General features: G+C 39.9%; 1 protein-coding gene across 5 annotated transcripts in view; it reads left to right on the forward strand.

Moving 5' to 3' along the window:
* The window catches only part of Crb (cell polarity complex component crumbs), a 96,943-nt gene that overhangs the window by 67,632 nt on the left and 4,534 nt on the right, over nucleotides 1–24,777 (forward strand). For 2 of the 5 annotated variants that reach the window (XM_076818208.1, XM_076818209.1), the window contains exons 2-15: nucleotides 1,413–1,783; nucleotides 6,866–7,046; nucleotides 9,485–9,652; nucleotides 10,508–10,835; nucleotides 14,807–15,267; nucleotides 15,656–15,837; nucleotides 15,957–16,110; nucleotides 17,222–17,686; nucleotides 17,849–18,584; nucleotides 19,081–19,483; nucleotides 19,703–20,158; nucleotides 20,246–20,998; nucleotides 21,501–22,332; nucleotides 23,504–23,873. In XM_076818208.1, the coding sequence (XP_076674323.1) occupies nucleotides 1,413–1,783; nucleotides 6,866–7,046; nucleotides 9,485–9,652; nucleotides 10,508–10,835; nucleotides 14,807–15,267; nucleotides 15,656–15,837; nucleotides 15,957–16,110; nucleotides 17,222–17,686; nucleotides 17,849–18,584; nucleotides 19,081–19,483; nucleotides 19,703–20,158; nucleotides 20,246–20,998; nucleotides 21,501–22,332; nucleotides 23,504–23,873 (5,860 nt within the window). The remainder of the gene's footprint in view (nucleotides 1–1,412; nucleotides 1,784–6,865; nucleotides 7,047–9,484; nucleotides 9,653–10,507; nucleotides 10,836–14,806; nucleotides 15,268–15,655; nucleotides 15,838–15,956; nucleotides 16,111–17,221; nucleotides 17,687–17,848; nucleotides 18,585–19,080; nucleotides 19,484–19,702; nucleotides 20,159–20,245; nucleotides 20,999–21,500; nucleotides 22,333–23,503; nucleotides 23,874–24,777) is intronic. The other 3 variants (XM_076818211.1, XM_076818212.1, XM_076818210.1) reach the window with 2 other exon arrangements.

The following is a 24,777-nucleotide window of genomic DNA, read 5'->3' on the forward strand; positions in this document are numbered from 1 at the left end:
AAATTGCGCGCATTCGAACTGCAAGTAAGAATGGAAAATTTCGAAACTTGAAGTTCGAATGCGCGCAATTTTGTTAAATTTTGACTTTCGTGGCTAATTCTGACACCTGCGATCGTGGGACCAAAAAGGGGCTAAAAAAGGCCTCGTTTTGGGGTCACTCTTTGCTGAGCGACCTAAGCGAAAGTAAGCAACTGTTAGCGAATGACGAAGAGTACGTACCTACTTATCACAGCAGATTCTAGAAAATATTACTACCTCGAGGAGCACTGAAACCGTCCATTGCCCTCGGAATAACAAAGGTGGGAAGAAATCGCTCGGACAATTACGACCCCGGCGCATGTTTCTAGATTCGTGATTCTACGTATGAACAAAATGTACCAAGTGCACTCGTCAGCTCCTGATGCAACATGTCTAGTTTCTCTGCTTTATTGCACGGTTCTAGGCGAAGCTGCATTATTTACATAACGACCTAATATTGCTAAAGTCTGTCGGTATGTGTAGCGAGAGGCCAAGAGCTATGGTTCGTGAATAATTGAAACGTAAGTGGATAGAGAACGCGTATCGATAACGTGTACAGTGCCGGACATGTGCATTCGGACTTAAACGATTCAATGAATTAACATTAAATTAATCGAATAGTTTATAGAGGACGGGATGGTGAATAAATTGCAGTAACTTTAACAAATTTTAATACAAACTGGGTGTTTGGAAATAATAAACAAAACTGTGAGTGATAAAAGTATCGCAATCAACAAGCAGAGGGAACTGTTTGCTCGGTTACATTCGCCCGGTGCTGTCCATTAAATTACACATCGAGGAAACACGAGCGATTATTTGGATAATTGGTTGCCTATCAGTAGCTCTACAAATTTCGGGGCATTTTATCATTTGGATGGACGTACGAGCAATATCTTTCGACGCACATTGATCCCAGTAAATGGGGACGCAAACGCGCTCGCTGCACACTATCTCACCGAAGTTGCAGCCAGTGTTGATAACACGAATTGGGACAGACACGTACCTCGTCGATTACTGGCTCCCATTTTTCCCACTTTCGGCTAAACTTTACGATCGTTGAAACCTCCGCCCTGGACAATTACTCGCGATACAGTGGCTTTAAAAACCACAGAGTTTTACTCCCCTCGAAGCTTATGCCTGCAACGAGGTTCAGGCAGTATAACCAGCAACGTGTTAAAAATCAAATGGTCCATTATTCTGATTCGTTTGAATAGGTAATTCTAGTCTCCGCCTGGGATGATTGTTTGGTCGAAGACAGAGCACCGGTTCGTCCTGATTGTACTGCAAAATTGTCTATTGCAATTTTAAAGGCTTTGAACAAGTTTACACTTGCCCCTTTCGCCACAACAAAATAGTGCCGCGAGATGGGACTTACAAAGAGAATTCTGTTTCAGTACTGACTAGCTTATTAGTGGTCACGGACGAAGCGCCGCAAGACGTTAGACACAAAAGCTACGATGAACATCCCCGAGAAGCTTACTTCAATGGCTCCACCTTCCTGAAGCTCGGCTCGTTCGTGTCGGTGCATAGGCACAGCGGCCTGAGCTTTCGAACCTGCGAGGGTGGCCGACTCTTCATGCAGAAGTACAACGATGACTCGATCAGTCTCGATGTGACCCCGGATGGGCTGCTCTTCGTGGCCATCGTCGATCAGCAACGCTACAAAGCAAGACTCAACGCCAGGCTGCTGAACAATGCCTGGCACAACGTGAACCTGTTCTTCAGACTCGGGAATCTCACTTTAAACGCGGCTGGTCATACGCAGGTAATCAAGATCAACCCAGACCTAACACCTACTAGCACGAAATATTGAATACACATACAGTGACTCGCATTAATATTCGGACACTTTTTAAAATCGAAATTTCCCGAAATCAGCGATTCTCGACCTTATTCTGCGATCTTTAAACATTTTTAGCTCGGAGCAACGTTAACCGATTTTGATGAAATTTTAGGCACGTGTACAACTTACTGTAATTTACAAACGGTTTTTTTTTTTAAATTTTCATTACAAACTCACAAAAAAAGTTTAAAAATCGACCTTTACTATTCTTTTCGCTATTCCAAACAAATATATTTTTTTTTCAAAACGACCAAATACGTCATTTAGCAAACTAATCCTTCTAGCTTCTCAAAAAAAATCTAGTCGTTTGGACCAATTCTAAAAAAGGTATGCGATTTTAAAAAGTGTCAGAATATTAATGCGAGTCACTGTACATCCACCCACACAGCACCCTAACCCAGACCTAACCCAGACCTAACACCTACTAGCACAAAATATTGAATACACATACATCCACCCACGCAGCACCATAACGTTGCAGCAACGTGTCTGCAATGATGCGGTGCAAGATTGCAATGTTGCACCATAACATTGCAGAGACGTTGCAGGTTCAGTCCTATGTCCGCCTTCGCAATATCGCAGGTGTGTATATTTGCAATGTTGCGGCAACATTATGAATATGTAGTCCTGCAACGTTCCGGCAATGACTCTGCAACGAAGTGTGCTGTATGGGCAATATTAACCCTTAACTGGTATACTGTTTTTGGCAAACGTGGCTGGTATACTGGGGTCGTGGCAGACCCCAAATAAAAAAGGACACAGAAATTTGTAAAGTCGACCCTGAATCAACCTCTATGAATATTTTGTTCTTAGGTAATGTGTAAAATAATAGAAACCTAGAAAGTTAAACTATTATTATAAAATTAATTAGAAAAACAGTTTACAAGCTTAGACAAGCAAAAATTTTGCAGCGAACTTTGCGTGCCTGGGGTCATGAGCGACCCCAAGATACCAGTTAAGGGTTAAAAAGAGGTTGAATCTGTTTTTAATATTTAAATATGCATACAATATTTATTCTAGATTAAGGACCAAATATTTTTTTCCAAATATACTGAAAATATTCGTTTTATATTAGAAAAAAATATTCTTGTCCAAATATAAATAAAATATTTATTTAATATTAGAAATAAAATATTTTTTTCTGAATGTTCGGGAAATACTCATTTTATATTATGGAAAAAATATTTTGTCCGAATATAAATAAAATATTTATTTAATATTAGAAACAAAATATTTTTTTCTGAATGTTCGGGAAATATTCATTTTATATTATGGAAAAAATATTTTGTCCAAATATAAAAAAAATATTTATTTAATATTAGAAACAATATATTTCTTTCGAATGTTCGGGAAATATTCATTTTACATGCTTTTAAATTTCATTTTGGTAATACACAGGACGATTCTAGAAAGTGGAACAAATTGTAGAGAGGGTGCAAGGGATGGATAGAAGAGAGAGGTGAATGTCATAACAAGGACTATCTTTTTATGACATAATTTCTTTCCTAGGTATATACAGGGTGTTCCCCTTATAATGAACACCTAAATTATTTCCGCTGCTATTGGGAATAAGAGAAAATGATTAACAAGCAACCATGTCGAAGTGACAATCGCTGATTTTGATGCAAGTTTGGTATAAAGTAGTTCTTGCAGACTATTTTACACGTATTTCTTTTATCGGCTGACATTCATGTTGAAGGAGAACGGTGTAAATGGCAAAATTGTGTATTTTCTAATAAAGAATGCAGCTGTGCAAACAATTTCCAAAAAATTCTGCTTTTTAAAATGTATTATATAAACAAACTGAGTTGTTTGGAATCTGATTGCACAGCTGCATTCCTTATTAGAGAATACACAATTTTCCCATTTACACCGTTCTCTTAGCTCTAGTAATTTCCAAGATATTCAATCAAACACGTTTCTCACCCTCCACTTTGCGGGCTGTTTTCACCCCTTCAACACGAATGTCAGCCGATAAAAAAAGATACCTGTCGAATATTTTTATCACACCTATTTTTTATAAAAGCCGCATGAAAATCGACGAATGTCACTTCGATATGATTCCTTATATAAGAGAATCTTATATGGAGTACGCACATTGGATGTTGTTGTTGGTGAAGTTATGAGCTGACTATCCTTTCCATCTAAAGTCATTTCAAGGTGATGACGCCGAAGGTCGTTGAACTCGTCGCATTATAAAAAGCAGACAATTAATATGTAAAACAATATCGATGACCTTGCAATGACCTTCAAGATTACCTTGGGGGAGTTTTCGTCATCATCACCAGGCGCACGTCCTCAAATCATATATAGTCCTCTTGTTGTTAGTCACTTTTTCTTACTTTCAATAGCAGCGAAAATAATTTAGATGTTCACTACAAGTGGGACACCCTGTATATATTGACACTCTTTTTTTTTAAATAAAGCTGGTGGTCCTTTTTACTGAAATCGTTTTTTCTCGCCATTCTTCTTACAAAAGTACCCCTACTAAAGCCTGAGAATTAAGAATGAAATGCTTTATGAGATGCTTCATAGTTGATGTCTTCATTCGAACACTCAAACCGCATGTTAAAGTTATGTTTATTTGGTCACGTAGCACTGATGACCGTGACCATGCGTGCCTTATACGTATTTCAATAGGTGGCGTGAAATGTGGAATTAAAAACACTTGCTCGAATGTAACTGCTGCGAAACTCGGAAATATAAATAGGCGAGGAAGAAAATATTTACGCTGTAACAGTGGGACATTTGAACTACTGCTCTAATCACCTGATTTCTTAAAATAGAATTATAAGTATCTCGTGAAATATTTCACTTTTTACGGTTCCACTCTCATACCTGTGCATCCGGAATGAGGAAAAACGAATTATGTACAAAAACCTATGGTTCCATTTAAAAGGGAAAAAGTCTATGTTACGACCTTGATCTTTTCTCTGAATCAAATTATCGTTTTTATTCTTCAGGTAGGAAAGGATTTCAGCTTGTTTCCGATTCTGAAATTATATATATATATATATATATATATATATATATATATATTCTGTAGAAAGAAATGTTTAAGGGGAGGTTCCGGTCTAGAGCCCATGGAAATAGGTGATATTTAGGAATTAATTAACGGAAAACTACTATATATAATTTAATGGGACTTTTTGCATTGTATTAAAGATATCTTAAGCTACAGAAATATATTTTTTGTTTTATAATTAGTCATTGCAGACGGCACTGGAGAGTCGTTAAAGTCGAGGCGTCAAAAAATTCATCCAAATCGGTGGGACCTGAATCTTCAAAAGTTATTATCAGATCCGACTGAAACCTTGTTGTATTTTGAAGAATATACTTCTGTCTAGGGGATGGGGGGCAGACAAATTACAAAAATGACATTTATAAAAAAATACCGACGCTTGAAGTTTGAAATAAATTTTTCCCTATATTTTTCGTCCTTTCAACGCCTTTAAAAATTATAAATTTTCATTTTTTTGTAATCCCCCCCCCATCCCCTAGACAGAAGTATATTCTTCAAAATAAAAAACGTTTCAGTCAAATCGGATAATAACTTTTCGAGATACAAGTCTCACCAATTTTGAGAAAAACGCTTTTAAAGTTTTACGTGCCGAGTGGCCGGGGGTTACCCATGCATTTGCCGCTACTCAAATGCCTATAACTTCGGATATTGCGAATTTCAAGAAATCCTTTTAAACACGTATTCCTAAAAGGTTGAACATTCGAAAAATGAAATAAAAAAAATCGATTTTTAGACCGGAACCTCCTCTTAACATGTCGTCGTTTCCAGCTAAACAATGATGTCATCGATCAAATTAGAAACTAACTTAAATTGGCTCTAGGGTTTGTCGGTTTTTAAAAATCGTGTTTAAAAACCGGTTTTCTTTTATAAATTTGTAAAATTCGAAAACCGGTTTTCATATTTAAAAAACCGGTTTTATATACTTGAATTAATATGTAAAAATGAATTAATTATTTAATTAAGAAAGTTAACATTTTTACCTGAAATCGCCTCGGACACAAGCATTTATTGTAGTAGGTAACAGTTTACTGTAAAACTAATCTTCCCGAGTTCATATCTTCGGAAGAGCAATACTAAATGAAATAAAGATTTATAATTTATATTTTGTACGGAGTTTAGTTATTTTAGTTTTTTTTTATTTATTTGGTTTTGTATAGATAAAGTATATTTTATTTTGATATATTTTTATAATTCCATATTTATTAAAAAAAAATATTTAAAAAAAAATATTTATTTTCTATTTTAATTATATTTTTTGTGAATAGGTTTTTGGGGAAGAGTGGAATTTGAAAACCGGTTTTTTCGAAAGTCGATTTTTGTATAAACCCTAATTGGCTCTAACTTTTAGTTTTTCTGTTTTTTTTTCACTTATTACAATTTGTGGCGTGTCTTGCACCAAGATAAAAGTTATCTTTACAAAATATTCAATACACAATGAATAATTATAAATGTCGTAAAATCATTAGGGCCTTAGTGACTTTATCATAACAAATAGTCAAACTATAGCATTTTTAATTTGAATTTGAAAAATTATCACGTAGAAGTCTAGAACTGTTGAACATGCATTTATTCATGTTCGTTTTAAAAAAAAAACAAGCATTTTTACTTGTGTCTGTATTTAATTTAATCATAACAAATAGTCTAACTATAGCATTTTTAATTTGAATTTGAAAAATTATCACGTAGAAGTCTAGAACTGTTGAACATGCATTTATTCATGTTCGTTTTAAAAAAAAAAAACATTTTTACTTGTGTCTGTATTTAATTTAATCATAACAAATAGTCTAACTATAGCATTTTTAATTTGAATTTGAAAAATTATCACGCAGAAGTCTAGAACTGTTGAACATGCATTTATTCATGTTCGTTTAAAAAAAAAAAAATTTTTATTTGTGTCTGTATTTAATTGTTAGCGAACAGTGCAATGACTGCTTCTTTCTCTTACTGCTTATAGAATGTTGAATTGAAGATTTTCTGTTTAGGTTATTGCTAATGCCACGTATAATGCTGCAATTCTTACGCTTCCCGACTACGACATGAATGGATCCCTCATTGTTGGAGAAGGATTCAGGGGATGCATTCTCCAAGGTCCTAGTATTCTCTTTAACAATACTATCAATAATGGAGCTGTCTTTGGTCCCTGTCCCGCGGATAACAAAGGATGTAAGGATTTCGACATTCTTCTAGTAAATACCGTATCACAGTACTCAAGAAATAAGAACGTCGCTCAGAAAACTGGGTTTCAAACGTAACAATGAATTAAATTAATTTGGAAAATTAAATTAGTAAGAACAACTTAGCGACCCTATTAACCCTTCGTGGTCACACAGTGTGTATCGCACCCCAGGCTACGTCTTTGCCAATATTTCTGTAAATTTTTAGACCTGAGTAATAAAATTTAAAAAATTGGTGCATCTTAAAAAAAAATCGCTTTTATCCGCAACTATTTTTTCAAATATAAATTTCAACGTATGAGTATTACGAATGTATAATTGTCACTTAAAAATTAAAAGATTCAAAAGTACGAAAATGGTAACTCAAAAATGACGCTGATGTACTGCGAAGCCCACGTGACCGACTTGTGATTATAAGAAGTCGCGACCACTGAGGGTTAATCGCAGGAAATATTTTCAAACGTGTAATTTTTCGACAAACGACATGACTAATTTAATTTTACTATTGTTGTTACATATTTCCAACGTGATTCGCAAGGAGCAAATTTCTTAAATATACATTTCGTTTTGTTTTATCGTTTATGAGCAACATTATGCATATTTACTTTAACTGAAGGATAGTTGACACGCAATCTTAAATTGCTGTAGAATAGAATGGAGATTAGGTAATTGAAAACTAATAGAAGCTAGGTAAATTAGTAATACTCACTAACAAGGGGAGGACACCATGTGATAGACATCGATTTTTATGAGACTTGGCACGATGGATCTATGCCGAAAATAAGTAAATAGGTGTCCGAAGAGAGATATTTAGTTGTTAATTATTAAAAATTTCATAGTGGCCATGGAATTTTAGTGCGTAAAAATCCCCCATCTACCCTAGCGCTACACAGTGTCGCGGCACGTGTTCAAAAAGCAAAAATGTAAGTTTTGAAATTTTGTATTTTATTTCGTGGAATTGATAGTAAACACTCCTCTGACATAAAAACATTATAACTTATTTAGTAACATAAATAACGGATTTAAGGGTAGTATTTGCATAGAAAGTCGAATAACCAAACGCAAGCTGCCACAGACTACACATAGGAAACATTTACTCACTGCATTTTTGCTGTATTTATAAGTTCTTTTCTATTTTTTTTTTAAATAAGCAAAATATATCCTTCTTTCGTTTTATTAATTAAAAATTCTTGCATTTAAAGATATGGATACGTGGCTCAAATTATTACTATTTTTGTCGCATCTTCTAAATTCTAGAGAGACTTAAAAAAAAACGAAACATAACGGTTCTTTCATTTTTTTACTACAATTAGTTCTTCTTATGGCCTTTAATTTGGTACAAATTATATCTGCTCCCGGGTGCTCCCACATAAGAAAAAGCGTGCGTTCCGATTCACATATAATGCGCACAAAGTGCATAGGATATGTCACGTACCCTAAATACGCGCCCGAAATACACATAATAAATTGAAGAAACTAGACAAATCTGTGCTAGAATATTTATTTTTAAAAGACACTGAGCTTCGAATTCCTTCAGATTCAACGGATACAGAGACGAAGATGTATAATAGGAATGAATAATTTAAAATTTATTATCAATACGAATTATTTAAAAAATTAATTTTATTTTTTTTATAATTGTTTCATATGTTTATTAATAATTTGTGTTCAAATATATTTAAAAAAATACATATTTTAATCGTTCTATTTTTATTGTTCAAAAATATATTTTACTGAATTATTTTATGTTAAAAATTCATTATTTTGCGTATAAATATGATTAACATATCAATTACATGTAAATAACTGTATCTTAATGGAAAATTGATTTTTTCTCCTGTACACTCGTTACACTGTGCGCCCGCGGGGAATTCCCTTCTGGAGGCGCCGGGGTGCCTTTTGATGATATCTCCAGGTTAAAAAAAAATTAAAATTATTTTTTATTCATTTGTTTTAAACCTGGGGAAATCTTCAAAAGGCACCGCGACTCCTCCAGAGGGAAATCCCCCCGTGGCGCCAGGGTAGTGTGGGATTTTTACCCACTACCCCCCTCCCCCCCTGCCACTATGAAATTTTAAATAATTTCCATGTAAATATCTCTATTATTAAGGCCCATTGACAGAAACGCTCGGACACCTATTTACTTATTTCCAACATAGATCCATCCTGCCAAGGCTCATAAAAATCGTTGTCTACCACATGATGTCCTCCCCTTGTAAGAGTAAGATTTCTCGAGTAAAAAGTTGATTTCTTTACAAAAAGCCGCTAGTGAACCGTAGAATTTGAGCAAGCGCACACTTTCCGAGTGAAGATCACGTACATTTAGCTTGTTCCTGCGTAGACTCGCAATCACGCGCGTGACCGTGCCCACGACTTACATGAAGTAAACAGTAGATTGCATGCCAGATCTTTCTACGAAACTTCCAGGTGGTACCAGCGGACTCGGAGGTGGCGTAGGATCCAGCTCAATTACCACCATAGATTTCTGCCACCACGAGCCATGCATGATGCATGGTAAATGCGTGTCACGGCAGGACCGTTACGAGTGCCACTGTTACGCCCGATATTCCGGCAACAACTGTCAAATTGACAATGGTAGACCTCGACGTCGAATATACGGGGTTTTCGCACAGACTGGAGGATAGAAACAGGTCCACGGCCTTGTAGGATTATTATAAATTGTGATTTGAGACAGGAAGAGCAAAGAGGAGAACTTAATTGACCCACCTAAGTGACTAGGGGATGATTTCCTGATTGCATTTAGCTTAGTTTCTCCTTACTTTTCCTTGACGAGTCACCAGCAATGGAATAATTACACTTTACATATACTTCCGAGAATAAAATAATTAAATAATAATGGAACACTACTTGGCCACGAATTCTGTTTCTAGTCTTCATCGATGGTTGCTGCATGACATTGCTTTTTATTCTTCATCAGCCTAGAATCCCATGGAAATGCTTGCGGTTACCGACTTCCATCGAAATGACACTGTCCTGCTATCGAAAGTGAACATTCCACGGTTAATTATGCAATTGGCCTTTGGAGCATTCACGAAAATCGACTTTGCCCTCAGTGTCCCGCATGAGTGCCCAGCCGCATCAGCCATTTAATTTATACGCCGAGAGTGAGACACCTGGGAAAGAGGACTCCATTATTTCACATTAATAACGCTTCCAATCGCGGCATTCTCCTCTCTTCCAACGATAACTCTGCTGACATTTCCGCTGCCTGCTTTAAACATGCGTCCGAGATCAATACTGTCGCGTTATCGCATTTTCTCTCGCATTGCTCTGGATCGGCGGACAGGTCTCTAAATTTCGGGGTCACTGGTGCGTTGTCTCATGCTTCCGCACAAAACTATCGTTCAGCTGCGCCTGCACCCCTCTCACTAATTTTCACCATTGCCGTGCCGTTAAACGCTCTAAGGTGTTCTGTAACAAATTCACCAGGCGCGCCCTGCCAGAACACCCCATGTCGGAATGGCGGCACGTGTAGCGAAGATCAGAAAGGAGACTTCAGCTGCGCCTGCAAGCCGGGATTCACCGGGACGTTCTGCGAGTCGCAGCTCGGCGTGCGACTTTGCGAGCAAAGTCCATGCAGGAATGACGGTGCCTGCCTGGCGCTCACTGACAGCGAGTACAAGTGCGAATGCTTGCCGGGATGGACGGGGAAAAACTGCGAGACCAATTTTAACGAGTGCTCCTCGAATCCTTGCAAGCACGGCGGAGCCTGCATCGACGGTATTAATAATTATACCTGTATATGCGATAGGACAGGGTACGTTTACTATATTGATCGTTAATTAATGTTAGTTTATAAGTCCGAAGAAAGTAGTCTATTATATGTAACGTCTGATTGCTTTCATTGCGTATTTTTGTATTTTATATTATAGTGTTTACCTTAAAGTAACCTGCGCTACACGGGCTTTTTATGTCTACAGGGTTTTACACTGCAGGTGACCTTTTAGGAGGTAATTCTACAGAGCATAATAAGCAGAAAATGTAGAATAGAATTTTTTAATAGGCAGTTTCATTTTTGAGGAATTTAAGTTTGAACTTTTGGGCGTGTAATATATTCAAGAATTTTATTCCATACTAGCAAAATACCCCAGCGGTTCGCTTCGGGCCTAAGAGATATTAAGGACTCCGTGAAAACATATTTCACCCCTTTTCACCACCCACTTAGGGGATGATTAGGGCAAAATCATGAAATTGGTTTTTAGGGATTTGTAACGTTTCGAAGTGAAAACCAAGTTGATATCTAATCGGGCCTAAGAGATTTTGAGCAATCCGTAAAAATACATTTCACCCCCTTAGGGGTTGGTTAGGGAAAAATTCTAAAATTGGTTTTTAGGGATTTGTAACGTTTCGAAGTGAAAACCAAGTTGATATCTAATCGGGCCTAAGAGATTTTGAGCAATCTGTAAAAATACATTTCACCCTCTTAGGGGTTGGTTAGGGAAAAATTATAAAATTGGTTTTTAGGGATTTGTAACGTTTCGAAGTAAAAACCAAGTTGATATCTAATCGGGCTTAAGATATTTTGAGCAATCCGTAAAAATACATTTCACCCCCTTAGGGGTTGGTTAGGGAAAAATTCTAAAATTGGTTTTTAGGGATTTGTAACGTTTCGAAGTGAAAACCAAGTTGATATCTAATCGGGCCTAAGAGATTTTGAGCAATCCGTAAAAATACATTTCACCCTCTTAGGGGTTGGTTAGGGAAAAATTATAAAATTGGTTTTTAGGGATTTGTAACGTTTCGAAGTAAAAACCAAGTTAATATCTAATCGGGGATAAGAGATTTTGAGCAATCCGTAAAAATACATTTCACCCTCTTAGGGGTTGGTTAGGAAAAAGTTCTAAAATTGATTTATAGGGATTTGTAACCTTTCGAAGTAAAAACCAAGTTGATATCTAATCGGGCTTAAGATATTTTGAGCAATCCGTAAAAATACATTTCACCCCCTTAGGGGTTGGTTAGGGAAAAATTCTAAAATTGGTTTTTAGGGATTTGTAACGTTTCGAAGTAAAAACCAAGTTGATATCTAATCGGGCCTAAGAGATATTAGGGAGACCGACGAAGTACATTTTACCCCTTTTCACCCCCTTGGAGATGGAATTTCCAAAAATCCTTCCGTAGTGGATGCCTAAGTCATGAAAACACTGTACCTTCCAAATTTCATATTCCTAGGTTGAACGGTTCGAGCTGGGCGTTGATGAGTCAGCCAGTCAGTCAGGACTTCTTCTTTTATATATATATATATATATTTTTTTCGTCTTATTTTGGCCTGTAGAATCAGCCCCTAAAACGTTTACGACCTGTAGTGAAACACCCTGTATAACACCATTTATTATGCTCTAAATATTGATTATTACGCAATGCTTAGGTACTTACATATACTTCATTACACAATGCTTACTTATATAATAATGCGCTGAACTCAAATGATTAGAAAGTGTCAAGGGGGATGAAATCGGGAGGGGGGGGGGGCAGCTTCCATGGTGGTCTATATTTACCGCAGAGTTCTAGAGAGTAACTGTGCGAAATTTGGTCCAGATTGGTCAAAGGGTTTAGGAATTAATAGGGAACATATGACCTACATTCTATTTTATATAAGTAGATGGATAGAGTTTTCCAGATTAGTGTTCTATGTACGGATCGCTAAACGGTACAAAATACGAGGAATTTGTTATTGAGTATGAATTCATTATTTTTTATGTAGAGTCTGATACTATCAATGAAAAAAAAATCTAAATTCTTCAACATAATAGTAAGCTATTTATATCGCATTAAATCAGCTTGATTTCAAATAGAATGCTATACAATTCTTTGCTTGCCGTGAGAAATTAACAAATAATCATAAAATCCTCTTAAAGAAGAGAAAAGTATCTCAGAATAACAAAATGAAATAATTACACATTTTGCAGTCGTTCATCCTGGAAATATGGGATCATCCTTAAATTACGCAAGGCTTTGGGGGGGGGGTCGCGAATTTCTTACGCTTTCTTACAAGGGGGGGGGGGAGTCAGGTAGGTTCTTACGTAATATTTTTTAATCTGATTTTCAATAAATACAAATTCTATCATTAATGTTCCAGAAAAGTAAATTTAATTTAAATTTCCCGGAAGCGAGTTAAAGGAATTATATAAATCTTTAAAAAAATTTGAATAAGTGAAAAAATTAAATGTAAAAAATATTGCGTAAGAAGGGGGTTGCAATATCAAATCTTACGAATTCTTATACTGGGGGAGGGAGGGGGTAAGAAATCGCAAAAATAACCCTTACGTAATTTAAGGACGGCCCCTATCTTAGAAAAAGTGTTTCTGTAATACTATCAGATTCCACGTAAAAAATTATGAAGACAAGTCTTCTCACATCTCCCAGCGTCCAGCAGTCATTCTATGTAAAGGTACGTCTACACGACGACACTTTGATGTCTAGATCAAGTGTGTGCGACACTCAAAAAAATGTCCGGAAAATTGGAAACTGCCTAGAGCAGCCCGCGACATTGAATTCGACCTATCGTCGCGGGAGTTGCAGCTAGAGCTAGACTGAAGACACTGCAACTAGCTCTAGCTAGTCACAAAAGGCACTTGATCTAGAGACAAAAAAGTGTCGTCGTGTAGACGTACCTTAACACTTTTATCAGCATATAATGTTTGCAATATTTACTAGTATAAAGGCACGTCTACACGACGACACTTTGATGTCTAGATCAAGTGTGTGCGACACTCAAGAAAATGTCCGGAAAATTGGAAACTGCCTAGAGCAGCCCGGGAGACTAAATTCGACCTATTGTCGCGGGAGTTGCAGCTAGAGCTAGACTGAAGGCACTGCAACTAGCTCTAGCTAGACACAAAAGGCACTTGATCTAGACGCAAAAGTGTCGTCGTGTAGACGTACCTTAACACTTTTATCAGCATATAATGTTTGCAATATTTACTAGTATAAAGGTACGTCTACACGACGACACTTTGGTGTCTAGATCAAGTGTGTGCGACACTCAAAAAAATGTCCGGAAAATTGGAAACTGCCTAGAGCAGCCCGCGACACTTAATTCGACCTATCGTCGCGGGAGTTGCAGCTAGAGCTAGACTCAAGACACTGCAACTAGCTCTAGCTAGACACAAAAAGCACTTGATCTAGACACAAACCTGTCGTCGTGTATACGTACCTTAACACTTTTATCAGCATATAATGTTTGCAATATTTACTATTATAAAGGCACGTCTACACGACGACACTTTGGTGTCTAGATCAAGTGTGTGCGACACTCAAAAAAATTTCCGGAAAATTGGAAACTGCCTAGAGCAGCCCGCGACACTGTTGTAGCTAGAGCTAGACTGAAGACACTGCAACTAGCTCTAGCTAGACACAAAAGGCACTTGATCTAGACACAAAAGTGTCGTCGTGTATACGTATCTTAACCTTTTATCAGCATATAATGTTTGCAATATTTACTAGTATAAAGGTACGTCTACACGACGACACTTTGGTGTCTAGATCAAGTGTGTGCGACACTCAAAAAAATGTCCGGAAAATTGGAAACTACCTAGAGCAGCCCGTGACACTGTTGTAGCTAGAGCTCGACTGAAGACACTGCGACTAGCTCTAGCTAGACACAAAAGGCACTTGATCTAGACACAAAACTGTCGTCGTGTAGACGTACCTTAGACCTCACTATTGCTCGGTATGTCTATGAATCGTTCCTGGAATATATAATTAACGATATCGCTTCTGTTGTAGCTACGAGGGTGGGAACTGCGAACTAGATATTGACGAGTGCTTGGCAAATCCATGCTTGAACAATGGCGTGTGCTACGACAATTACGGTGGTTACATTTGCCATTGCCCGAACGGTTTCGAGGGTCAAAACTGTGAGCTGAACTTGAACGAGTGCCTGTCAAACCCCTGCGCGCACGGCGGGGATTGCGTGGACGACGTGGGCTCCTACCACTGTAGCTGTCCAGCCGGGTACGCAGGCCGCCACTGCGAGCGCAAAAGCGTGTGCAAGAACGCGGCGTGCCTACCGAACAGTATTTGCGTCGAAGACGCGCACGGGGCCCAATGCGTCTGTAATCCTGGCTTCATGGGCAATCCCCCGAATTGCACTATCAATTACTGCGCCAGCAATCCGTGCACTAACGGCGGAACGTGCACTAGTAACAAGGACGGCTATAATTGTACCTGCCCGCCTGAATGGAAAGGTAAGCAGGAGGCAAAGTACATTTCACGAAACACAAAGCAAAGTTGGCCGGAACGTGCGGAACATTTCAACTCCTAGCAGTCGCTTTGGAACAGTACACGCATTGTAATTAACCGAAACATCTGTAGGCTAAACCTTTCATAATTTACTACGAGTTAAACATTCCTATCATGTATATACGCACAGTTGTGAAGACTCATTCGCGCTGAAACCACTGTTACGTTCAAAATAGGCCTGCGATACGTATGAATGTTAACAACGGAACATGGCTAACAACTACAAGTTTCTTGACCCCGCAACTAACTCCCTTTTGATCCTTCAGCCGTGAGATTCTGTATGCTTAAGTGTTTTGTGTTTTTTGCCGTTTTGTGCCACGTGTTGCCTGTCAGGAGCGACATGCCTATCGCCCGCCTCGGATTGGTGTTCCGCCTGTTACAACGGCGGCACTTGCCTCGAGACGCTTTTCGGGATCATGTGTCAGTGCCCGAGATTTTGGACGGGGCCCCAGTGCAAGGACCCGATCACCTGTCGCGATCTACCTTGCAAGCAAGCTTCCGCTTGCCACGATTATGTGAGTGAGACCATTGCACGTGGCTTTGCATGCACGGCCAGCCGATTAATCAACCGTGTCGTGTCGAATGTATCTCTATGTGGCCTCTTGCTTTGTTTGTTGCGTCCCGCTCCGCTCAGCCCGGCGGCTATTATTGCACCTGCGAGCCAGGATGGACGGGCCTTGAGTGCTCCACCGACGTGGACGAGTGCTCCAGTGATCCTTGCCGCAACGGCGGCATCTGCATCGACCAACTCAATAGCTACTACTGCCAATGTCTTCCGGGATACACTGGTAATCGCTCTATCCGCGAATCCTCTATATGCGCAAAGCCTTGCTCACCGTTTTCTATACCATACGCTCTACTATATCTACAATCTGTTACGCGTATGCGCCCGACACTAATCGAGTATCAACTCACCCCGTCATCCGTGAGCCATTAAGGGGAGGTTCTGGTCTAAATGTCGATTTTTTTTTTATTTCATTTTTCGAATGTTCAACCTTTTAGGAAAACGTGTTTAAAAGGATTTGTTGAAATTCGTAAAATTCCTAAAGTTATAGGCATTTGAGTAGCAGCAAATGCATGGGCACCAACCGGCCACTCGGCGCCCACGTAAAACTTTAAACGCGCTTTTCTCGAAACAGAGTTCTCAAAACGGTGGGACCTGTATCTCCAAAAGTTATTATCCGATTCGACTGAAACTTTTTTTATTTTGAAGAATATACTTCTGGCTAGGGGGAGGGGGGAACTAAAAAAATTACAAAAAGTTGAAAATTTATAATTTTTAAAGGCGTTGAAAGGACGAAAAATACAGGGAAAAGTGATTTCAAACGTGAAGTGTCGTTATTTTCTAAAAAAAATGTAATTTTTGTAATTTTTTTTAGCCCCCCCCCCTAGAAAAAAGAATAATCTTCAAAATAAAAAAGGTTTCAGTCGAATCGGATAATAACTTTTAGAGATACAGGTCCCACCGATTTGGATCAATTTTTTGACGCCTTAACTTTAACGACTCCCCAGGGCTGTTTGCACTGATTAATTATAAAACAAAAAATATATTTCTATAACATAAGACATCCTTAATACAATGCAACAAGTCCCATTAAATTATATATAGTAGTTTTCCTTTAATTAATTCCTAAATATCACCTATTTTTTGGGGCTCTAGACCAGAACCTCCCCTTAAAAACAGAAGTTCACCATCCTCGTTTAGGAATTCTCATTACTCGTTTACTCGTTTACTTATTGGCGATAAGCGCGTGCGGTAATGACTGTAATTAAATGACCGTAAGCGGCCGACAGCTTCTTACGATAGCTATCATTGTAACTACTACAAGCACTCGGGATGCACAAGCGTTCCACTCAACTTGGCGCGTCGTTTATTGAAACGCATCTTCGTTTCAACAGGGAAAAACTGCCAGATCAACGTGGACGAGTGTCTGTCGCAACCGTGCCAGAACGGTGGCACCTGCATCGACCAAATCAACGGCTACACTTGCAACTGCACGAAGGATTTCATGGACGAGAATTGCGAGCGCGAGTACAATGTCTGCGCGATAAATCCCTGCCAGAATAACGGGAATTGTTCGGTGATATCGCGGCTGCGGCGCGAGTTTGTCTGCGAGTGTCCACGGGGCTTTGAGGGCAAGATTTGCGATATAAACGTGGACGACTGTGTCGATATCATATGTCCCGACGGCAAGGTTTGCGTGGATGGTATCGCCGGTTACGAGTGCAAATGCCGCGAGGGTTACAGGGATCCTAATTGTACCCTTATCGTTGACCATTGCGCGACGAAACCTTGCAACAACGGCACGTGTATCGATCTCGGGGAACACGGTTTCGAGTGCAAGTGTAAGGACGGCTTCCAAGGTAAGCCTCATCAGCCGAAACTAATTTGTAGGGGACTGGGGTAAACAGTTTTAGAATTACCTACTCTTAATCGAATGATAGCTCTCTAATTAGGCACGGTTAAAGATATGTATACGCGAACCCCTGAACCATTAAGTACACACAGGCTATTGAATTTCGCAGGGCAATATTGCGACGAAGACGTGGACGAATGCGAAGTGAGGGGTAACTCCCTGTGCATCAACGGGATCTGCGTGAACAAGAACGGCACCTACAAGTGCTTCTGCACGCCAGGCTTTTCCGGCGACCATTGCGACATCGACATCGACGAGTGCTTATGCGGCCCATGCAAGAATAACGCCTCGTGCATCGATAATATTAACAATTTCGAGTGCCAGTGTCCGCCCGGCTATTCCGGAAAGACGTGCGACGTGGATGTAAACGAATGCGAGAGTAATCCTTGCTTGAACGGCGCGAGTTGCGCCGACCAGGTCGCAAGTTACACGTGCAGCTGCTCGCCGGGCTTCCGTGGATTAAATTGCGAGATAAATATCGACGACTGCGAGAAGCAGCCGTGCCTAAACCACGGTCGGTGCATCGACGGTATAAACAGTTATACCTGCGACTGCAATGACACCGGCTTCGAAGGGGCACGTTGCGAGAAGAACATCGACGACTGTCGGCCGGAGCCTTGCGTGAACGGCGCCCTCTGTATCGACGACATTAAAAATTACAAGTGCCAATGCTACGCCGGCTACAGTGGTAAAAACTGCGAGATCGACGTAAACGAGTGCGAGAGCTCACCTTGCCAATACAACGGCACTTGCTTGGAAAGATCGAATAAGGAATTGTATAAGAGCGACGCGCTGACGTTACCTTCGATATTTAATCAGGACTTCAGCTACGCCAATGCAAGCGGGTAAGCGTGACGGGATTCAATCCCCGCCTGGCGGTCGCAGGGACCCACCACTTTCATTCAGCCTATAATATTCATGTTACTCGTTGAAAATACAAATTTTACACGTTAAGGGGTTACATACCCTTGACGGGATAGCTTGTAAGAATATTCGTGCAAAATTTTATTCAAATCGGTCCACTAATCTCTGAGATATTTTCGCTACCGCAAATGCTGTATCTATGAAGAGACCTCTAGAGAAGGGGCTGTTTTCACGCCGTTTCTTGAGATATCAAATGAAGTTTCTTTGTATGAAAAGAAAATCATAAAAATGACCCTATTGACCCGAGGGTGTGCAACCCCTTAACAAGGTCGGTGTCTGATATAGAACTGAGAATCGCATGAACAAAATCATACTATTGTGGGTCGAAGTGGTCCCTGCGGCTGCCGTTCAACGGTTAAAGCGAATGAGAGCATAACGCAGAATGACCACCGCTAATTTTGTAATCTTCTTTCTCAGATACGAGTGCCTCTGCGTGCAAGGTGTTACAGGTAAAAATTGCGAGGTGAATATTAACGAATGCGACAGCAATCCTTGCCAAGCCGGGACCTGTGTGGATCGCATCGGTGGCTACACCTGCGAATGCGACGAGGGGTACGAAGGCGATCATTGTCAGCACGACATCGACGAGTGCAAAAGATACACCCCGTGCAGACATGGTGTATGTACCGACGGTAGGGCTGATTATATGTGCACGTGTGAAGCAGAGTACGGCGGGAAAAATTGTTCGGTGAAGCTGATCGGTTGCCAAGGAAATGCTTGCCAAAATGGTGGCACTTGTTGGCCGTACCTCGTCGATGAAACTATCCACAAATTCAACTGTACCTGTCCGAATGGATATCACGGAGAAATATGCGATTACGTAAGTATCTTGCTACGCGTAGCTTGACCATCTTTTTCTACAAGTCAAAGAGAGAAAAATCTTGCTCCTGTAACACTAACTTATCACGTATTGCATTTAATTTACCTGCACTCCCCGTTGTTTCTTGCACAAAATACGCCGCGCAGAAGAAGGTGCGTAAAGGTGAAGGTTGGCTGCTCTCAACAGCTTCTGTCAATGTAATCGTGCATTTATTCGTAGGTGACGACAATGTCCCTGAGCGGCAGTTCGTACGTCCTGGTAAACACTACTAGAGACGAAGGATACGACATCCAGTTTCGCTTTCGGACGACTCTGCCGAACGGATTGCTGGCTATTGGGAAAGGGTCTACATTCTACATCCTCGAGCTTGTCAACGGCAAATTAAATCTGCACTCGAGTCTTCTGAATAAATGGGAGGGTGTGTTCATTGGTAGCGGTTTGAACGACTCCACCTGGCAAAAAGTGTTCGTCGCGATTAACGCCACGCATCTAGTGCTCTCGGCTAACGAGGAACAAACGATTTACCCTATTAGCTTGAACGAAGGCTCTAATTCCAACCACACGTCTTTTCCAATGACGTACGTAGGTGGCACTACTAGCTATTTACGACGATTAACTCACGGACCCCCCTCCTTCGTGGGCTGCACCGAAGATGTCGTTATTAACGGAGAATGGGTATGCTGTGTTTTATTTCGCAAAACGTATGCTTTGAAACTGTCGGAACATCGTTAATCATTCTTCTCTGTGTAAATGCGCGTTTAGGTATATTCTGGCACCTCGTCGAAGACTGTGTACATGGAGGACGTTGAGCCAGGTTGCCCCCGCGAGGCTCAATGCTCGCCGAATCCTTGTAAGAACGGTGGCCATTGCACGGACAGGTGGCGTGATTTCTCCTGTAAATGCGAACGACCGTATCTCGGGCATACCTGCCAATATAACATGACAGCAGCCACGTTTGGATACGAGAACATTACTAACGGATATGTGACAGTGAAAGTGGCCGACATGGCCAGAAGAGCTGTCAGATCGATAGTTGATATATCTATGTTTATTCGCACGAGGCAAGACAGGGGCGACATATTTTATTTAGGCTCAGAGCCCAGCTCGCAGACGGACTTCAAGCCTCAGGAGAAAACCTACATAGCGGCTCAGTTAGAAGGCGGTGAGCTGCTCGTTAGAATTCAGTTCAATGGTACAGAGGCTTATACTGTCGGCGGGGTGAAACTGAATGATGGGAACAATTACCTGATACAAGTGATCAGAAACGTAACATTGGTTCACGTGAAAATTAATGGCACCGAGTACTTCCGCAAGACTATCAGTGCGTCTGGCCAGTTGAATGTCACCGTTTTGTACCTGGGCGGCTTGCCGCAAGCGTCTAGGTACATACGGCAAGTGGATAATCGTCAAATAGAGGTGCCGCAAGCTCCGCAGGTTAATTTCAAAGGGATTATTCAAGACGTTCAGATATCGAATGGTGTTGAAACTATGGTCGTTGAATTCTTTCCTCTCAAGGTAATAATATATTCAGTCTTCCTCAATTATTGAAACTTGTTCGCTCTGAAGTATATTAAACGTATATTAAACCCGATTCCTGCGTTGTATGCTTGTGGGCCATATCCCCATCGCTTCTGTTACTTATTCGAACCGAGCGCACGTTTATCTTATTTCCTGACAATTAAAATATTTATATCTTTCATAAATCTTCGTAAAAGCATTACTGATAGATTGGCAAGGTTTTCTCAATAAAAGTTCAAGCACGATGTAATTCCCTCTATTTTTAATGAGGAGGAGTCCATCATGTTTGGATTTACTTTCATCAGGAAAATCTCACCAGTCTGTCAATAATACTGCCGCGAAGGTCTGCTGAGAACAATACAACAAATTTGATTTGTTGGTTGCTCTATTTCCAAGCGAAGACTGAGTCAAGCCTGAAATAATGAGGTTGCGATATTTTGTGCAATCTATCCTACATACGGCAGATACGTATTAACGGTATACTTTATATGTTATACAGGCAAACGACATTCCCACTCCGATACAATTCGGTAACGTGACTTTCGATTACGACAAAGTTCTTAAGGGTGTAGTATCCGACGATGTCTGCGTGAGCAATCCTTGTAACCATAACGGGACCTGCCACGTCACATGGAACGACTTCTGGTGCCAGTGTCCGCGCGGATACACTGGCAAGACATGCCAGGAAATGGAATTCTGCCAGCTGCAAGACTGCCCAAATGGATCGAAATGTCAAAATCTCGACGACGGCTACGAGTGCATAGCTAACGCTACTTTCGACGGTGTAACGACTTCCTTCACATATGTATACAATCAGGTAGAGGAGAAGAACGTGACTGACTCGACGATCGACACTATCCAAATCACGTACCGATCCAACACCGGCGGCACTTTGATGCACATTGCGCCGCGCGCCGGTGACCAGTATTTTACCGTTTCCGTTTACAAAGACAAGATCATAGTGTCTTGGCGTTTGGATGTGCAAAATCATGGGACGTTGACGTTCGGTAAAACAGAAGCCGATGGGAATTGGACGTCCATCGTGTTGAGATTGAATAACAATTCCATGGAGTGTGGATACGCAAATGCTAACGATGAAAGCGCGCCGCACGTCAGCCCTAATTTCAGCTTCTCCTTGTGGTACGATTTACTGGTTACTGGGACGGTTACTCTAGGCGGGCTTGGCACTACCTTCTCCGATAGACATAGTTACGTGACCGTCGGTTCTGGTAAACAGATACTGGAAAATAGAAGCGGCATCCAAGACAATTCCATAGATTTTACTGAACGTACACTCACCACGGCTTCACCGCCTCATAATGTAATGGCAGGTAATATTGCGATCGAAATTTATAGTTTTCGCCGATTTTATTTTGTTATTATAGTATCGTTATCTTATAGTAATACGTAGTTCTGAAACGCCCCGCATAGATCCGAATTTTAATTATAATAATACAATGTATGTGATAATTCGAGACATATATGATAATATAATTAATACGACATTATTATAGAATTTGAAATTAAGGAGGATGTTTCAGAATTACGGGTACAAACTTAATCAGGTAAAGCCGCGTATTCAACTGTGCATCGGGCGCGCACCGATTTTTTTGCTCGTTCGGAGCTCGGCGCACGTTCGGGCTTGAATGAAATTTGCGGCGTCCACTTCATGGTATTGTTCGGACCCGAATGCACGCTTTGATGGACCGCCAGCAAGCGGATCGGCGCCGTGCACCGAACGACCAAAACATCGGTGCGCGCCCGATGCGCATTCGGGGCGAATGCACAGGTGAATACGCGGCTTAACAGAAAGATAAAAAAAGATCTTGGCAAACAAATACGCAAATTAATCGTCCCGCGCACGTTCAGTTTTGTAGTGAACAAATTTTTTAAATTTTGCGATACAACCTAGATTTCTCTGCATATGAATAAGTATGAGAATTTATTCTAAACTAGCTGACCCGTTACCCGGTTTTACCAGGGAATTATTTATGATGTTTCTGAAATAAAAAAAGCCCCGAAAAACTAAATAGCCTATAATCTAATCTAGGGCGTATGTAATGTATATTCAAAATTTCATTGAAATCCGTTCAGCCGTTTGGGCCTAAAAGAAGGACAAACATACAGAGAACGTTTCACTTTTATATATTAGTAAGGATAAGGAAGTAAGGATTAACGTAGGATTTAAATAAAAGAAGATACGAATAGAAGATATGATTACTAAAAATGTGAAGAAAACTAATCCATAGTAAGATTCGTTTGTTCATCAACTTTTCCCTCTGTGGTCAACCCCTAATTTTTGACGTGTTGAGCTCTCGATAGATAAGTTATATTACCATTTAAATGTAATGGTATAGACAGCTACTGAGGTGTGGCCTAAAAACTGAATAACTCGAAAAGAAAATTTGTTTGCGGATCCTCTATTATCTACATTTATTATAACTGTTTCTTTTCATAAACTGCACTGATTAGTTAAGTTTAACTGGGAAATGTATTTTTCAGGAGAGGCTTTCAAAGGGTGTTTAGGTGAAGTGCGAATTGGCAGCATGTTGTTACATTACTTCACATACGAAGAAGTCTACCTAAACGCTAATTTTACACCGCTAGAATATTTAGCGTTACTAGAAAATAATTCGACGGATCACGAAAGTATCGGCTGTAAGCTCTGCTTTGAGACAGATTGTAAGAACGATGGTTACTGCCTGGACAAGCTGAATAGTTACATTTGCGAGTGCCCAGCGGGTTACACAGAAGACGATTGTTCATTCAATATCGATGAATGCATCGACAATAAGTGTGAAAATAACGCAACGTGTGTAGATGGAATTGCTAATTACACGTGTGTGTGTAACAGCGGGTGGCAAGGATGGCTGTAAGTTTTTAAATTAAAATCTAACTTTAGAACATTGATAGACCAAACGGGTAGGGATATCAAAATCTGTGTTATAAATTATTGGGATTTTTACCATGAAATTAAAAAATTACTACTGCCCACATTTCACAAATATCTTTATATCCTGCGTAACGTATATGTGCAGAGTACACACGAGTAATTATAAGTTATTACTTATATACACGGTGGGCCATTTAAAAGGGTACACTTAAATATCTCCTTTTTTTTTTGAAGATACGAAAATATTATCAGCGATAAAGTTGTCTGGTTCGCGGGAGTAAATACGGGATAGAAAAAAAGTTTATTGACACTTATCTACAATATTTCAAAATTATACATTTTTTTAAGGAACAATATCCTCACTACCATATTCTTCTAGCCGATGAGAAGATATATTCGTGCATGAATAACATGTAGCCATTTTGATAAGAAAATTCTACATTCGATCGGTTGCAAGTGCAAGAGACAGAAAAGAACGAAATCACTTCGCGCGTCACTCTTTTTGCGATGGCAATCGATTGATCCAATCCCATCTGAAGATCAACAAACCATTCATAATCTTCTCGACAGCTAAAAGATTATGGCACTAAAGACCTATGACTCTACTAAAAATCTTGAAACTTCAAATCTTGAGATCTTGAACCCCTGATCGAATTGATCATATTTGCCCCTTCGAGCAATGTAACATTGTTCTGAATAATATTTTCGTATCTTCAAAAGTAACAGACATATTTTGGTGTGCTCACCTATTTAAATATCCCACCTTGTCAATTGGAGCTTCCAGACTTTCAGTGGCGGATTTAACAGGGCGGCTGATGAGCAGCTGCCGCCTAGGCCCCTGCACAGAAGGCCTCTGTAAGGCCCCCATAACAAAAAAAATTAT

Source organism: Andrena cerasifolii, chromosome 8 (assembly GCF_050908995.1).
Source record: "Andrena cerasifolii isolate SP2316 chromosome 8, iyAndCera1_principal, whole genome shotgun sequence".
In the NCBI taxonomy this organism is placed as follows: Eukaryota; Metazoa; Arthropoda; class Insecta; order Hymenoptera; family Andrenidae; genus Andrena; species Andrena cerasifolii.